This window comes from Pleurodeles waltl, chromosome 2_2, assembly GCF_031143425.1.
Source record: "Pleurodeles waltl isolate 20211129_DDA chromosome 2_2, aPleWal1.hap1.20221129, whole genome shotgun sequence".
NCBI classification, from domain to species: domain Eukaryota; kingdom Metazoa; phylum Chordata; class Amphibia; order Caudata; family Salamandridae; genus Pleurodeles; species Pleurodeles waltl.
In genome coordinates this window covers 699,471,803-699,486,797 of record NC_090439.1, presented here as the reverse complement: position 1 = coordinate 699,486,797, position 14,995 = coordinate 699,471,803, and the positions used below count along the sequence as shown (strand labels likewise).

Sequence of the window (14,995 nt, the reverse complement as noted above, 5' to 3'; positions counted from 1 at the left end):
ACGCTGTTATCCAGAAATGCACCCGTTGGCAGTCACAGCTCATATCTCTGGTCTGGTGCATTCCTCATACAACAGTCATTTGGCACTCAGCAGCACTTACCTTACCAATACCCCAGATAGCTAAGCTAAAACTGCTCTTCAAGGGCTGTAATTATTAAACTAACCCGAGTCAGCTCGGCCTAGGTTGCTGACCTGGGCCTAGCTATCTTCCCCACACCATAAGGTAGGGCCGGGCTGCTGGTTTGGGCCTAGCTGTCTTATATTCTCTGCACCATAAGGTCTGTCCGAGTAGTATTCACAGGCCCCTCTGAGTGTGATGAGGTGACGAGGGCGGGGGGTGGCGGGGCGGCTACAGGAGGGACTTAACTGGTGGGGCGGGGGCATTGGGGGCAGACAGTGTAACTATGTAACCAGGCAAGGCCGTCTCCTCTTTCATGCGCTACTACATATTGACGGTCCTGTCAGCAAACTCCACACGACTGCAGCTGTTTTGAAAACGTTATGACGTAACACAAGTCCTAGACTAGGCGTAGAATGATAATGTCGTAACGTTTTCAAAACAGCAGCAGTGGTGTGCAAGCGTGGAGCGCTGGCCCCAGTAAACTAAAGAGGAATGCGCTAAAGGATTTGCTGGCCTGTTCATTTTCTTACCGTGGACTAATAGTTCTGCAAAATCAGCCCCATCCTTCCAGCTCTCGCAGGGAAACGCCTGGGTGCCCGTCGCTGCCAGCCGGGCCCGGTGATGGCAATAGTAGGATGAGGTGTAATTAAGACTACGTCCCGCAGCATGCACTGGGAGTTCAGGCAGTGTAGGTCTCTCTTAAGAGACATAGGAATGAATTCCATAAAAGGCATTACAAGGGCTAAAATATGATGTAAATTTTGCTGACATCGTCATTATGGTAATTAGTAATTTTGAACCTGAAAAATCTCCTCTTTTTGGCCACACTGTTGGTAGGTATGGTAATATACGCCAAGCATGCACATAGTTTTAGCAGTTGAATTGTCGTGAATATATGTGTTAAAATGTTTCTTTACAATGAAAGTGAACACACCCGAGGTTATTTGAAAGACGTTGCAACTGAAGTGAAAGTATTTTATAGGTATGTACTAATCCTGCTTCGCTGCGTCAATGTAGCTACAAAATAATAAGTCCCCATAAAGGGAAACGTGAGCTCTTTGGTTGCCGACCTTTGAGCTACACTGCTGGGAGGAGCCGGCTCACTCGCAGCCAATCTGAGCTTAAGCCTCCCCCGCAACTGGCGAGCAGTAAAAAGTTCACTCTAGATACACAAAAGTTGTAAAATCCAGTCTCTCGTTCTCACGGAAAGAAGAGGAGCTGGGAGCGGGCAGAGTGTATCCGTAGAACTCCTCCGTTCAGCTTTGAAGAGGTGTAACGGGGAGCCGCCTGCCAAGAAACAATGCTGCCGGCTCTTCAGTGGCTTTTCAGTGTGTACACCCTGACCGTCGGGACTGCGGTGCTGCTGGCATGTTTGTTCTTCAGCGGCAGCAGGCGGAGGTACGTGAAAGCATGTCGTTATCCCAGAGCAGCCCTTTTCCTCTTTACAGCCTACAGGCGTAGCTAACGCGAGGAGAACCGCAGGCGCTTTTGAAAGTTGCCGTGGAGGTTTCAGGTCAAGTTCAGCTGCCACCCAGCAGCCGTATATCACATCCGATTATGGAGCTAATCACTGTGTTAGTATCTTACTAAGGAAGATGGTCTCTGCGGGGTTCCAGCGCCAACATCGCAGCACGTTTTTGCTGTAAATAATGAGCGTTCGGGTATCTGAGTCTGCGCTGGTCTGCACGGTACCTAGGGCACACGTCCTAATAGAAAGAAGTGGGGGACTAACCAAGATAGGCAGTATGCGAGTGACATCGCATGTGGCATTACAAGAAGTGACATCACAGGAAGTGGCATCACAGCCCGTGGTTTTACAGTAAGTGACATCATAAGACGTGACTTCAGATCTTAAGACCTCATACATGTTTAGCAGGTCTATCATAAGCACATGTGAGCGCATTACGAATATACAGAAAACACGTTTTTGTGACCTAAACATAAAACAGTGTTGGCATTTGTCAGGGTATAGCGTCCCCAACCCAAGGGCAGAACAAACTATTTCCACCAGGTATAATAGTCCATACTCAGCACATTTCCACTATATGAAATTGCTTTAGCTGGCTGCCCATGTAACACCTAACTGAATCAAGTTAACTCAACACAGAGCAATGTGCTGCTTTGCGTTCCTTCTTTTTTTAAACAAATCAACCCAGCTGGGACTTGTATGGCACTGTAAATCACAAAATAGATTTTGCATCAGGGTTGTGCTAGAAAAGTGACACAACCCTGACGCAAAATCTGCACCTCAACTGATACATTTGCTTTTTAAAATCTCTGTAACCAACAATTGGCAACAAGGAGAAACAATACAATAAATCTGTTCTGCCTAGTTGGTTGCAAAATCTGAATTTGAAAAAAAATCATTGGCTTAAGGCACCTGCTGCAGAGATCTTTGGTTTCCCAGTAAATCTGCAGAAATAATAATGATGATAAGATAACCTTGGTGGTTAATGCATTTGGTGAAAGATCACTGTTTTGTTTAGTGCCCGTTTAAACTCAAAGAGTATTACTGTCTCCTGAAAAAGCACATCATGTAACATGCCCATGGCAGATTTTTATTTTATGTCCATAGGCAATTAGCTTACTGCTTTTAACATAGATATACTTTTGTTACTTGCAGGTCATAAATTGTAGTCCTTCTAATAGAGAGCAGTGAGCTATGAAGTGCAATATGAAACTCCCCTACCTTGTAACCCTAGTTATTTTATGTAGCATATCCTGAACATAGATGTACAAACTTGCCTGGTTTATTGTCAGTGTAATGAGTATTTGTGATGTAAAGTGCTCTGACACCCTGCATTTTCATTAATAGCACTATAACAGAAAAAAACCTGTGGCATTTAAATTATTATTTTGTGTAAATACTGGAACAGAATAACACATCTGACATTCTTCCAGTGCATGCATATATCTCTTATAGAGGGAATTAACAAAGACACAAGTGTGCCTCTCTGAAGTATGTGTAAAGTGCTAACAAGCTGTGTGCCTTTGTTTCCCCTCCACTGCATTTGCATCTAGGTGTGAGGCTCCACATAGCTTCCAGCCAAGGATACTCCAATAAAAGGAAGCCTGATTGCTTCTTAAGTTTGTCTTTGTTAAGGGCTCAGCTGGAGTTGGAAATTGGAAATACCCCCTCTCTGCCTGCACGTAGTTGCTCGAATGGAAAGCAGACAACGTGCAGGCACTGCTGAATGTGTCCCAGTGTCTGAAAATTACACTGGCACATGTTCAGCATTTTATAGTGGGGACAAACTTCTTGGCAGGGTGGACAATGTCCACCCTGTGAAAATAGTGGATGGACACCATCCACCCGCGTGCACCCCCGACTTCTTCCCTGATAGTATCTGATCATCTTTGAACAGTGGCTGTAACTATTTTGTGCTGAAGTACATGACATCAAACTGAACATTAACTATTTCGCCGTTGGAAGGGTCTGGATGTGTTGCCAGGCAAAGCCATGGCCAGTATGGCAGGAGCCTAGTGTTAGTAAGGAAATGTGCCTCCTGGTAGCTGTTTGAACTGTGAAATATAGTATTATTCAGGGTTCAGTGGGGCCCTCTGGGCACCGGTGCCACTGCACCTGCTGCACCAGTGGAAGCTACGCAACTGCTGGTCATTCTCTGTGAGTTTAAAAGCTGACTTGCACTTAAAGGCGTTGTGTACAGCGTAACGCAATGATGCGGTGTGTGCTATATGTTCCATCACTTCCAACAGGTTGATTAAGAATCCTTGCACAGTATATTGAACACTCAGCCATAGGTGCAGAGTAACACGTCACAAAAAAGAAAAAGAAAATTAAAGTAAACCCGTGGATACAAATTTCTGTAACATGGGTTTCCTGGACATCATGTCTCTTATTCACAAAGTTGTTTCTATAGCGAAGTAACCTAGAGGTGAGAACGTAGCACTATACTCTTCACTTTGAAATGAGTCATTACTTGCAAAATCGGTAGTTATTGCACCAGATTTCGTGTGTTTTGCCTTTTTTTTCCTTGGCTTTCCTCTTGATAAATTTTAGCAGACTTAGCCTTCTCACTTCTATCAGGTGAAAGCCACAGGGATGTGAAATGATTGCACAACTTAGAATTCTGCTTCTTGCACAAACGTTAGAGAAATAATAAACAAGGGAGCAAGTGCACTGATGCACACACACATTTTTAAATATCTAAGTAAGGGCCTATTCACTCAAGCATTTTGAAGTAAAGTAGTATTCTTGCAGTACTCTTTTACTTACTCTTAAGTACTTTTGTGTCTAGGCCCCAAGACATCCAAAACGGGGTTAATCAGGGAATAGTCATACAATTACTGCAAACTGAACAGACAATGTCCTCTTTGCACTTTTACTAGTGTGAAGTTGAACGTATCAGAGGTGAGTCAAATGTCAAATTCATGTAGGAACACGTAAAAGATACTCCTCTAGTACACCCCCCCACACACTCAAAAAAGCTTTTGTATCTGCACCACTTTCTGTGTTTTCAAACGTGCACATTTTTACACATGTGAATATTTCTGAGAAGCTGCAACAGTCACAGATTCATAGGATTGATTGTTCCAGAAATTCTTGATAAATTAAATACAAAGGAAATTGCCCCAAGCAATGGAGTAAACCAACAGAACCAAATTTCGAATTTTCTTTGTGAATCTGCCCTGTTTTTATTTATGCCAAGATTTATGTCTCAGATTGAGTCTGTAGCAGACCAAGAGCTATGTGGACCCAAATCCAAGTAAATACGTTTGGCCTCCCATACCCATGTTTGATAGCAAAAAAAACAAAAAAACACTTATTGGGATGCAGAAGGCCCCCATATCCCACTGGGTCATGGTGTCACTGCACTGGACTTCATTCCGCGTCAAAGTGTGCTTTGACGAGGCAATGATAGTCTTCTGGGCTGTCGTTTGCAAATCATCAGTTTCCTTGACGCTTTCAAGCTACGCCCAGTGCTCAGTTTCTAGGTTCAACACTGTTTTCCCTTTTTTTCACCCTGTGGTTTCTTTTGTGAGCCTGATTCCCAAAGATTTTGCTGTCAGTATTCTTATGTTACTCCTGTCTTTCTCCTAAACTTCTAGACTACTACATCAGTTGGTGAGAACATGTTATTTGTAATCCTGGCCAAGTTTTCAGTACAGGGCAGAGGTGATCAGTGAGGATTTGAAATTTGTCACTGGACCATCCAAAGTATATGACTGGTACCGCAGGTAGAGATGGGACCGGGGAAAGCTCAGGGTGCTCTGGCAAGGGAAAAATAAATGAGTAACCTTTTATTGTGCTGAGCTTAGGACAGGACATGGTACCAAGCGCTAAATTGTATTGAAAAGATTGGTCATTTACTCTGAGAGTTCAGGGTTGAGAGAATGTAATGAGGGGAAGGTTTGCTTGTTTTTGACAAAGACACCTACTTTAAGTCTTTACTAAATAAAAATGACTATCACACAAATCTCATGTTACTCCAATGGAGCAAAAGCCAACATTTTCACTGTTACATTCTCTATTTTAACTGGCCCATATTGGCATGTACTGTGTCAGCTGCAGTACTTCATTTGAGCTGCTGGTTACAGGTGGGCCCATCAGCACTCATTTTTGGGGACCAGCACTTATTTTTAATGGTCTTATTTTGACCCAGAGTAACAGAGAGAAAACCCAATAGGGGAGCAAAAGAAAGAGAGAAACGGAAAGTAGTGACAAAGGAAGAAAGTGAGGAATGACAAGAACCTTCAAGAATGAAATAAAGGTGCAGGGAGTGTCTGGAGTTGTATGTAAAAAAAACATGAGGTGGAATCAGAACTACCCAGTAGCGCGCGGGCTTTTGAGCAAAACTTTCGGCGCACCCACTCGGTCTTTTATAAATTAGGCACTTGACAGCCTAATATTTAGCCTGATATTTATTGTGCCACTAACATTTTTAATTCACAGGCCACTAGCTGGAATATGTTTTCGTTCCTCCAAACAATACTCACACTGACGGAATTGAGAAATATTGGAATGTACCTTCGAGGAATGCCAAGCGCATTGCCAACTTAAACATTGTAAGTATTTCACGAGGCTACAATCAGAGTGAGGAACGGGTTGGTTTTGGACACAAGTGTGTAAATTGCACTGTGGAAGAGTGACTAAAGTAACACAGTTTGTGGAATTAATGTAGGAGATGGCAATAAACAGCAAAGAAAGAGCAACCCCCGTAGACAAAAAAAGTGCAAACGCATCTGTTTATCCCCCAGTGATAGTTCTAGTGTTAACTGAAGTGCGTTGTTTATGTTTAACTCTACAGAAAGTTATCGCCGAATCCAATAATACAAGCCTACTTTTCATAGTGCCAAGTGGTTAGAGGAGCAACACTAGCTCTTGTCGGATCAATACAATACATGAACTGCCGACGTTCAATCTTGTGTGTAAATGATACAAAATAATGTGGTTTTGCTCCCAAAGGAACCGTGTTCTCTTCCTATCGAGAGTACAAAAAATGCAGGCCGAATTATACAGATGGCTGAGCCCATTGTTTATTTCCCTAGGCTCAAATCGCAGTAACAGGAAATGCCTGCGTTATTGCAAGAGGAGGACGCTGTACTATTTATTCGAGTTTGGGTGGCGAATAGTTTTGGACTGAAGTCGCTGATGAACCAAATTCATAACAGAGAGAGTGAGGGCAAGTGATTCATCTACTGCTAAGTCTGGCAATTTGCCTGGCTCTTCCTAAGAATGATCATATGTAATGCTATAGAGTCCCCAAGGCCTCAAGCGTGTTCTCATGGCTATTGCAATAGAAAGTTCAAAGTCTTACATAACTGATATCATAGTACTTGTTGATGTAAGTGCATATTAAATCTGCCAGTGAAAAATATACAGAGGTCTGCAGTTTGTACTATCTCAGGAATGAGACCTTGTAACTTAAAAATTCAACACTTTGAAAGTGATCATTCTCAGACTACTCACTGTTAGAAATGGGGTCTCTAGTTGGTAGTCGGTTTACACCCTGTCCAAGTAGGGACCCTCACACCACTTTTAGAAAAATAGCCAATATTTATCTGTGTAAAACAAGACCAAAATAAGAAAAGTCCAACATACAGTAATAAAGATATGAATTTTGCCAGCATTACTTAAGAATACAGTTCCTTGAAGTCAATAGTTCTGTCTGGGGCTATCACAGCATCATGACAACAAATCCAACAGTTCAGGCTGGCTGCGGCGTTGCAGGCCAGCTACGATGGCAGGAAGACCTGCAAACAGTACCTTGGAAATGTATCGCGTCGTGATCCTCGTGATGAGATTCGGAATGCGGTGTCACTGGCATTGGCAGGCAGCCGGCTTCGGTTCCGGAGGTCAGTGTAGGTGTCGTCGGGCCCTTGAAGTCACAAGAGTTGTAAATCGAACTCCGGGCTGATGGCAAAGTCAGGAGTGCTGGCGTTGATGGAGTTGGGGCTGCGGTGCAAAGTGGGACAATACGACGTGTGGTGCCCACAGGTCATGGTGCAGCAGCGGCTCGGAGACAATGTCTTGCAGCGTTGGTGAGATCAGAGTTGCAGTGTGAAGAGGGGCAGTGCAATGTGTGGTGTCTCCAGGTCGCGGTGCAGGCAGCGGTGTTGTTGTTGCTCAAGCACTGTCATCAATAGGCCCAAGGAGGTGGTACGATGTCGGGCGGGCTCTGTGCGGCACCCACAGGTCGCGGTGCAGACAGGGGTGTCTGTTGATGAGGCTGGAGTCAATGGTGTTGGTGCAGGTGGACCGGGGTCACGGTATGGGACAGGACGGTGCTTCTTGTACCTCACAAGTGGTATCTTCAGGACACAGTACAGGCAGCGGCATCGATGTCAGCGCAGAGCATCGTCATCGGGGATACCAAGGCTGCAGAGTGAGCATGTTGATGCAGAGTGCGGGGTCCATGGGTCACAATGCAAGCAGCGGCTTGGTGACAGCATCAGGTGGTGGTGTCAGTGATACCAGGGTTGCAGTGCGAAGTGGCGCACAATTCTGTGTGTCGCCATCAGATCACGGTGCAGGCAGCAGCGGCGTTAACAGCATTGCAGTGGTTTTTCTTCAGTTGCAGCTCAAAACACACAGTTCTCCGGGCTGTAGGGAGATAAATCTGAAGTCTTTGATATTCCTGATACTTCAACAGGAGGCAAGCTCAACTTCAAGCCCTTGGAGAAACTTCACAAGCAGAATACACAGCAAAGTCCAGTCTTTATCTTCTTTAAGGCAGAAGCATCAACTGCAGGCCATCCCAGCAAAGCACACAGAGCAAAGGGGCAGCACTCCTCCTCCAGCTCTTCAGCACTTCTCCTTGGGAGAGGTTCAACTTGATCCAGAAGTGTTCTAATAGTCTGGGGTTTTGGGGCCACTACTTATACCCATTTCTGCCTTTTAAGTAGGCAAACTTCAAAAGAAAGTCGCTGTCGTTCACAAGATTCTGCCTTTCCCAGACCTGGCCCCAGCCACACTCAAGAGGGCCAGAGACTGCAATGTGTGAGGGCAGACAGAGCCCTTTCAGAAGCAAGTGTCACCTTCTCCCTCCCCACTCTAGCCCAGAAGACTCATCAGGATATGCAGGACATACCTAAGCTCCCTTTGTGTCACTGTCTAGAGGGAATTCACAAGCAGCCCTACTGTCAGTCTGACCTAGACGTGGATTCCACAAGCAGGCAGAGGCACAGTATGGTTAAGCAAGAAAATGCCAACTTTCTAAAAGTGTCATTTTCATACAGACATTCTAAAAACCAACTCTACCATATGATGTATTTTTAAATTGTGAGTTCAGAGACCCCAAACTCCATATCTCTACCTGTTCCTGGTTGGAAACTGTACTTAAAAGAACTATAGAACTATTGACTTCAAGGAACTGTATTCTTAAGTAATATAAGGGCAGTCCTCATGTTAACCTATGAGTGAGATAGGCATTGCAATAGTGAAAAACAAATTTGGCAGTACTTCACTATCAGGACATGCAAAACACATCAGTACATGTCCTACCTTTGTTATATACTGCACCATGTGCATGGGGCTACCTAGGACCTAGCCTAGAGGTGAGTTACATGTAGTAAAAGGGAAGGTTTGGACCTGGCAAGTGGGTGCACTTGCCAGGTCACTTTGGCAGTATAAGACTGCACATACAGACACTGCAGTGGCAAGTCTGAGACATGTTTACAGGGTGACTCGTAAGTGGCACAATCAGTGCTGCAGGCCCACTAGTATTATTTGATGTACAGGCCCTGGGCACCTCTGGTGCACTTTACTAGGGTCTTACTAGTAAATAAAATAGGCCAACCATGAACAAACCAATCACCAATACAATTTACATAGGGAGCACTTGCACTTTAGCACTGATGAGCAGTGGTAAAGTGCACAGAGACAATAAACCAGCAAAACAGAGTCCAGCATACCATAAAAACAGGAGGTAAGAAGGCAAAACAAGGAGAAATGAAAAGAAATATGCCAGGTCTAACACTCATGAAGAATTACAAAATATACACAGAGAGGAGAGGAAAAGGAAAAAAAGAAGAGGGATGGAATATGAAAAAGAGGGGTGCAAGGAAATACTCTGCAAGGAGATGCATTTGAAAAGCCAAAATATATCTATTTTCTGTGCTTACAATATCAAAAGAGAGGCACGAACGAATGCTATTTGCATGTGTAAGCTCATTTAAGGCAGACTGATTGGCTTTGTTGATGTTCGTTAACATCAGGCCTGTTGTGCAGTACACAGGATTTTCAACCCCATTATTTTCCACAGGGAAGCCATGGAGTTCATTAAAGCTGTGTTATTGTGTCATCTGTTAAACATCTCCTGCAGCTACATTCTCTATGAGCTGAAAACCTCTGAAAATAATGGAATAAGCTCATATAAACCATGGAGCATATTTACAAGAAAGTGGTGTATCAGGTCTGATGCGCCACGTTTCTTGCGTCACCATGCGCAACCCCTAACATCACCAAGGTAGCGTTGTATTTACTATACAATGCACCATGGAGCACGATAGTAGAATAGAGTCATAATTTATGATGCAATTGTGGCGGTCTGTTGGATTGAGTGCCATAAATATTAGTGCTAATCCAGCAAAGCAGTGGTAGGTCTATAGGTTATTATGGGAGCGTCACTTTAACTCCTGCACTGAGCATGTGTTAAAAATGATGGAAAAAATGGCACAGTGAAATCTTGTAAATTTCACTGTGCCATTTGTTTGCGGCCTCCCTGCGTGGAACGTCCCCTTGCATGCATTATACCTGGTGCAGATATAATGTGGCGCAAGGAGTTACAAAGTGGCACAATGCATTCATTGGGCCACTTGGTAAATATGGCGCACAGTGGGGACCTCCTTGACGCCTCCTTAGTGTAAAAAAATTATATAGGGCATCCCCAGAGGCTTGTAAATATGCCTACTTGTTTGTGAAGTTAAAACAAGACAGGATTGCATCGAATATTTCTCTGACCTTCTGGGCATACGCATTGTAGGTGACTATTTAGCTAAACTGTAAGGTGGTAGTCGCCAATCCTGGCATATGAGAGAAACCTCATATTTTTAATGAGTTTTTTCAATTTTTTTCAGCAGTATTGAGCACAGTGACATTGATGCACGTTCAGCCTGATTTAATTTTAAAACATTTGGACATCAGTGGCAAGCAAGCAGGAAACAAACCTGATGACGAACTATTCCTAGTTAGAGGCTAGCTTGATGATTAATGGTGTCCTGCCTCTAGAGTTGGTAGTGTCTACCCATATGTTCACTTCAGAAAAGAGACAGAGCTTTGAGGTCAGCATTGAGAGTCTGGGATTCATGGCTCCTCCAGCTGTGCACCGGCAGCTGAAGGGTGACATCACAACACAGGGGATGCCTCCACACTGGCCCTGCTCCTAAGGATGGAGCAGCTTGTATCAGACTATGGGGAGTAGGCAGGGATCTTACCAGCACTGTCATCACTGGCAGTGTTCTGAAGTATGAAGAGGGTGAAGGGGATGCCACTAGTGCTTACAATACTGTCTGGAGAAATGGCGGACACAAGTTACCTTTTTTAGCCAAATATATAACTCTTCAAATCAACTCTGAAAGTCCTTCTCTTTATTGTCCATATTGGCTATGTATTATAAGTTGTCCTTTGAAGACCTGTCGTCTCCAGAGTTAGCTTTAGGTCAGCCCATTGCTCATGACTGGATAGCTTTGTTATTTATCTCACTACCCTGCACCTGATTCAATAGGTTTCCTCCTTATTCTTCTGTTCTTCCCACCCATGATGATTTAGTTCTACAATGTTTTAGTTGGTTGTTGTATCCTTCAACTGCTAATGTCAGACCTTCCATTGCAGTGCCTGGGACTATTCCAATTCTCTCATTCTCTCACCTGCATCTGTCTACTCCCTCACGTTTTACCACATACCTATCTTTTTAACTCTTTCTCCTCTTTCCCACTCCCCAAACCAGCATCTAAGTTTTGGCTATTCACTGCACTGTCCACAAGCAGCCATCTTAAAAATATTTTTGACTTATTTAAAATGGCTACTCACATGTACTCAGAACATGCAAGTGTGGCAGGCAACTTTCAGTTACTGTTTTTATTTTTATTTTAAAAGACTCTATTCAGCATTGTCTCTTGCAGATGTGCATATATCTAAATGTGGCACTGGGGGAGGGCAGATTTGAACGGGGTTTGATAAATGAAGTAGAATGCTTTCAAGGGTGGCTGCAAGAATGATCATGCAGTACCTGCTAAGGCCACCTTTAAATGCATTTTATTGTATTATTACAAATCCTGTTGAAAGATGGCCAGAAGGAGTAAGCAAAGCCAGTAACTGTCAAAGCAAGTCCTACTGGCTTTGCTAATGTTTATTTGATAATATGTGAGGTATGAACCACAGCTAAACCTGTCTCTGTATAGCCCAAAACAGTGAAAAGTTGAAAAAAGATAGTAAGACAAAGGAGACTGGGGAAAAAAATAAATTAAAAAAGGAAAGGGTTAAAGGAATAAGGAAAACTTGGTGCAATGATTACCCTTAAGAATATCTATAAGAAAGAATAAGAGCAAAACGTGGAAAGGAGAGATGGAAATGGGGGTGGGGGTTAAAGGAAAACATCATGTTAGAAATTTAAAGTCATAAGGAAAATGAAGTTAAAAATGGAAGTACAAATCGTACAGTAAAATATGCTTGAAGTAAAGTCTTAAGTTATTAGGGAAATTCCCTTGTTTTACTGCGGGAAACGTCTCTCACCAGACATATAAAGACTTATGAGGGAAGGCCAGTGCCTGACAATTACTTTTTTACCTAAGAAAAACCATGCATCCTTTGTGGAAAGGCACTTTCAACCATAGGAACACTGATATTTTTTTGGTAACGGAGAACTTAGTCCAACCCAAACTTGTTGCAACTCTAAGCACATGTTTAATTCCAAATGGTTGTATGTTTGTATAGCAGCTGATAAAAAAATAGAGGGACTGATTCACAAAAGCGTTTATGAGCACAAGATGTAGAAAGAGAACTCTTAACTGTCTGTGAACTGACCTAGAATCGTCCAACTCCTTAGTAAAACTGTAAAGAAAGCAACATCCTTTGTATTTACACTAATTGTATATGAACGGTCTGAATAGTCCGATTTTTTTGTTTTATGGCTGTTGACGCAAATATGCTAATTAGAAAATAGATGAAGGAGATGATGAAGACAATTTGATACAATTATGTGTAGAGCAGTCTAAATGTACTTTCCCAGGACTTGAACAATGGCAGCACTGACTGAAGTGGAACATGCAACATTTTCGATACCTGAAGAGCAGGATGATGAGGACATTGTATAGTGGACCAATCCATGCGCTGTGAATGGACTAATATTAAAATTTATAGATTTGAAAAATTAATATTATAGGTTAGAGTCATATCTGCTGACTGACTGACCAATTGGGAATTAGGGGGATGGACAGGAAGACCCTAATAAAAAGTCATGACAAGGGGCTAAAACTTCAGATGCGGGAGATGCAAGGGGAGAATTGATGGTGTCAGGAGACGGGGTTTGAGATTCTGTCATTGGGCTCATACTCTTGAGAGCCTGATGCATTGCTGATCTATTGACCTGTAGACAAAGACTAACTTTGTTGCTGATCCACTCTGTGAATAGGTAGCTATGACAATGTGACTGATTAACTTGTGTCTTTTCTTCTAGGTACCAACTGCGCTGTTTGATCCTTTTCTCTTAGCTAGATGTTTTCTAATGTAGTGGGTTGCTGCACATGTTTCATCAAGTACAAATCATGCAGGGAATGAAATAAAAGTAAAACATTGGACAGCAACTGGTGACATCCAAGAAGTAGGTGGTTTTAAGATGTAGAAATCCCCTAAAGAATAGTTCTAGAATGCAGAAGTATTTTAATATAAAATGTGTGAAAATGAATGACCGTACAACACTTTCAAGAATTTGAATCTATTTCTGCTTGTGTATTCGTTTGATTTGCTACTTTATTAGTTATCATCGTGTCCTGCATTGCTACAATGTCAACTTTTCTACTTGAAGTCTTACACACAAATTGGAATGTACATGTGAACCTTTCAGCGCCTATTTATGCATTTTGAAATATTTTCTTGGGCAGAGAAATGTCACAGTCATAGTTAGTGTGGCTCAACGTTTGAACAGTTTCTAGAAGTAGAGAAGGAGAAATGTACTTTTATTTCCAAGAATCTTTCATTCTTTATCTAGGCAATGTAGGAAAATGGGTATTAGTTGGGGAGCAAGAGGAAGCCAGTTCTGCTAAAGCCATAGGTCAAAAATATTGTCAACATGCAGGTTCAATAAATAGGTCTGGGCTTGTCGCATGGCTTGCATGCAGTTGCCATTTTAGATTCAGCTCCTTAAGTTGACTTCTCCTTTCCGTAGTAACCTTTGCCAGTTTAGTGTGTGAATGTGCTGTATGTGCATTTCTGACAGAAACATGTGCCCTGTAGTCTGTACAGCTAGTTCCAGGGTTGCTCACAATGTCACTTCTTTGCTTTTTTGTGTGCTTGTTAGGAGACAACTCATTTCAGCTAGACAATACAAATGAGGTGCTCTGCATCCCTCTCATGGTTTGATAAGAATGCTACTTCATTGCATAAAGAGCCTCCATGCTATTATTTAGTGAGAGGAGGACTTCTATGCTTGGAATATCACGTAATCTCTGAGAATTGGGACTGAAATGAAACCCTGCTGGCTCCGACCTCTGTCCTTCCAAGGAGGATAACCTATACTGGTTTTCAGACACTTGCACCAAGGTATGGAATTTAGACTACCCCAACTGATCTAGCAGAGGGTATTCCTGCTATGCTGTCTTTGGTATAGTATTAGATACAGATAGGAGTACGGAAACATTAGCATTCCCAAAAATTGCTATGTTTGCATTGTTTATATACTTCACCATTTTAACAATGCTGATTACCATAGTATGTCTCATCTTTCTAATAATCCCAGCACATGCTTTTTATATAAGAATAGAATAAATGCTTTGAAAATGCTTTTTATGTCTTTCTTGTGGTTACCTTCGGCATACAAGAGTAACTAAGAATGGGTTAGATCTGTTTGAACGCATTCTTTGGGAATCAAAGGGTTGTGTTGCAGATTGCCAACAACATCCTTCCCTTGTCTGTTTAGGGGTTGGATGTGGTATGTTGAGGTAGCCGAGGTACATCCTTACTTACAGATGGGATAGGTGAACTGAGAAGTTGTGAAGTTCATGTTGGTCTAATACACAGTCCTGCTGTGTAGGAACTGTATAATATGATGCCACAAATGTTTTAGGTCAGGTACTTATTTAACGGGTCTCCTGTGTAGTTTTCATGCGCATGTCCAAGGCTCCATTTTTAACCTCTACACTGAGACGTCTGTGGTGAAAGGGAGATATCCTCATCAGCGTAATTGGAAGCACCTATTT

At 42.7% G+C, this 14,995-nt stretch overlaps 1 protein-coding gene across 1 annotated transcript in view; it reads left to right on the top strand.

Annotated features, from left to right (window-relative positions):
* Nucleotides 1–1,282: 1,282 nt before the first annotated feature.
* Nucleotides 1,283–14,995, top strand: part of CYP7B1 (cytochrome P450 family 7 subfamily B member 1) — an 808,916-nt gene continuing 795,203 nt past the window's right edge. Inside the window, exon 1 of the mRNA XM_069220257.1 lies at nucleotides 1,283–1,519. Coding sequence (XP_069076358.1) covers nucleotides 1,422–1,519 — 98 coding nt within the window. The 5' untranslated portion in view covers nucleotides 1,283–1,421. The remainder of the gene's footprint in view (nucleotides 1,520–14,995) is intronic.